The 2561-nt window shown below is 43.3% G+C and overlaps 3 protein-coding genes across 3 annotated transcripts; all 3 read right to left on the bottom strand.

The window, feature by feature from the left end:
- Nucleotides 1-27: 27 nt before the first annotated feature.
- Nucleotides 28-952, bottom strand: Tsp_13440 (Rho GTPase-activating protein 5; the record flags this gene model as incomplete). The annotated part of the gene is made up of 6 exons (XM_003368613.1): nt 877-952; nt 730-800; nt 568-669; nt 312-501; nt 171-236; nt 28-137 (listed from the first exon to the last, which is right to left on the bottom strand). Coding segments are annotated over exons 1-6 (615 nt in total), but the record flags the coding sequence as incomplete, so codon positions are not given.
- Nucleotides 953-970: 18 nt separating this feature from the next.
- Tsp_13441 (conserved hypothetical protein) lies at nt 971-1384 on the bottom strand. The gene has a single exon (XM_003368614.1). The coding sequence runs from the start codon at nt 1382-1384 to the stop codon at nt 971-973; it is 414 nt and encodes a 137-aa protein (XP_003368662.1).
- A 48-nt stretch (nt 1385-1432) lies between these two features.
- On the bottom strand, nt 1433-2297 carry Tsp_13442 (conserved hypothetical protein; the record flags this gene model as incomplete). Its single annotated transcript, XM_003368615.1, has 4 exons — nt 1433-1503; nt 1540-1788; nt 1844-1926; nt 2018-2297. Coding segments are annotated over 4 exons (683 nt in total), but the record flags the coding sequence as incomplete, so codon positions are not given.
- Nucleotides 2298-2561: the final 264 nt, after the last annotated feature.

Consider the following 2561-nt stretch of genomic DNA (forward strand, 5'->3'; position numbering starts at 1 on the left):
CATTTTACACTTATGCAACAATTATACCCATTGCTTCAAAAGAACGTTGTAGAATGCGAAAGAAATGAGCGGCTCAGATGGTAAGTCAAAGTAATTTTTCAGGGCTGTCGGGATTACATTCACCGGTACGTCCAAATCTTAAAATGATAGATCTGAATTTTCCAAGAAACGTTGTTCCACTGCAGCTGCCTGCGATTGGTTTCCCGGAACTCGATACACGCCTTCTGAACTCAAGCCTAAATAAAAGATTTGAAACATGGAAAGTAAATACAAATATATATTTATATTTACATTTATATATGAATACATACCTTCTGCTTCGATAAATTCAACGCATTTTTGAACAAACAATGGTACACCGTTGTTTTCCTGAGATTCACAAACAATCCCAGATCGATCCGAACATACTGCACGATTCACTGCTGTTAATGGCGACTGTGGCCTGTTCTTGTTGATCAGATGTCGTGGATCGGATCCAGCGCGTTCGCTGCTGCGCAACTTCTACATCAGTCCATATATATATATATGCACACGCATACAGAGAAAACGGTTACGGTAGTCAAGTACCTGAGCATCTTTAGAAAGTTTACGTTCTTTAATTGTGGAACGTTCTTGACCGGGACTTTTCATCAACGACGCTCGGCCCTGCACACTACACGCTGCCAGCAACTAGCAAATAAATTTGTTTTTCTTTTTGATATTGCACATTTGTTCACAATTTCAAATTACCTTGGAAGATACTAACGACGACGCCGCGCTGACCAAAGCTCCAGCCGTGCTGACATCACCGGATAAACGTTCTGAAACAGACCGAAATAACAGTGACAACAAAGCATATTGATGAAACATGCATTGAGAAAATTTAACATGCAAAACGACAACGACAACTATGCACAGAGCTGAAAACATTGTCGAAATCAAATGAATTGTCTGTCTGCCGTTGCTTTCTCATTTTTTACAAGCGAAGCAGTCAGTCATTCTCCTGCGTTAAAAATTTTATTTCCTTGTGCTCACTCTCTCTAGACACAGGCGAGACGGTAGTGGTGTGGGGCTTGGACAGGGCAGATGCGACTGTTAGCTGGTGATGATTGGGCAGTAGGAATGTCGTCGTCTGGTCGACAGCGGACGGCGACTGAGGCAGTGATTTGCTTTCGTCGAGCGGCGGCTTTTTCCTGCGTATACGAAACGACGAAGCGACTTTACGAGCCAAGAAGCTCGGCGACACCAGCGCCACTGCTGGCGGTGGTGCCTGCGGGGATAGCGTGGCTTGTTCGGTTTGGGTCTGGGAATTAGCGGTCAAGCAAGTATCGTCCCCTCTGACGTAAACAAAGTCAGTCGGCTCGGTGAGCAGAAACTCCTCGCTGGACGAGCGAAACGGTATCATAAAAGCTACAACAACAAACAATACTACGACACGAGCACAATACCAAAATCACAACACAATACTAACAACAACAACAACAACAACAACAACAACATATATATATAATGCCCATTTCCAAGCTGAATATTATAATAAAGAATAGTAAAAATGTATACTTTTGAAAAAGAAAGGACTCTTGGTACATTCTGTACGTTCTCGTTGGCCAAGAAGAGTCGGCGTACCAGGCAGTGACCGGGTAGCATCAGTCAAAGTGGAATTATCAAGTGCAGAAGCGAGCTGTCGAACTCGTTCCGCTATAGTCGGTCCGACAACACTGATACGCCTATTCGTAGGAGCTACTGGCCGAGCTGGTGGTGCTTGCTCACCGTTGATCATTCTCTTTCCTCCTTCGTCCAATTCAACTGCTATCACAATAATAATAATAATAATAATAACAATAATGATAAGAAGAAGAAATACATGGATAAAAATTCAACGGTACCTCTAATGGATGACAATGACTGCCCATCGGTCGAAATTTCATCTCCATCACCATGCAGACTCTAAATTTGCAATAAATAAAGTTTCACAACATTTCAAGCTCCAGTCAAGGGGTAATGAAAAAACAAGAGCGCAAAAATGCAATTTTAAAACTTAAGCACTTTGGTCAGCAAAGAGTCGGCAGAGATTTCGACACTTTCTGGTGTAGCCAACGGCGCCGAAGGTCGAGTGATCGCTACGTTCCTTCTACCAGACGACGATGACAGCGACGGATTGAAAGAGCATCCACTTTCGTTCAACGAATCAAACGACGACGTCGACGGACTGGCCAATGGCCGTCGACTGGATAACTCTTGACTGTCTACCGTACTGGCCACAGCTTGAATGCGACCACCGCCGTACAACCCGGCTAAACTGTTCAAATGACGCTGATCTGATCAAAATAATAATAATGTAAAAAATACACACGTCACAATTCACCAATAACTTTTTTTACAGCACGATGATGCTGATGAGATACTTTGGGGGGGGGCGATAAAGTTTGCTTTTTCATCCTTCCCCCCCCCCCTCAAAAATCCACTCTCCCCGGCAAAAAAAAACACAGCCGCAATAACAACATTCGTTAGCGGCTTGTTGCCTTGGACAAAAACACAAAAAAAATTGCCTGAAATTAAATCTTCCCCATTGCCATTATACC

This window comes from Trichinella spiralis, assembly GCF_000181795.1.
Source record: "Trichinella spiralis strain ISS 195 chromosome Unknown Scfld2169, whole genome shotgun sequence".
NCBI lineage: Eukaryota > Metazoa > Nematoda > Enoplea > Trichinellida > Trichinellidae > Trichinella > Trichinella spiralis.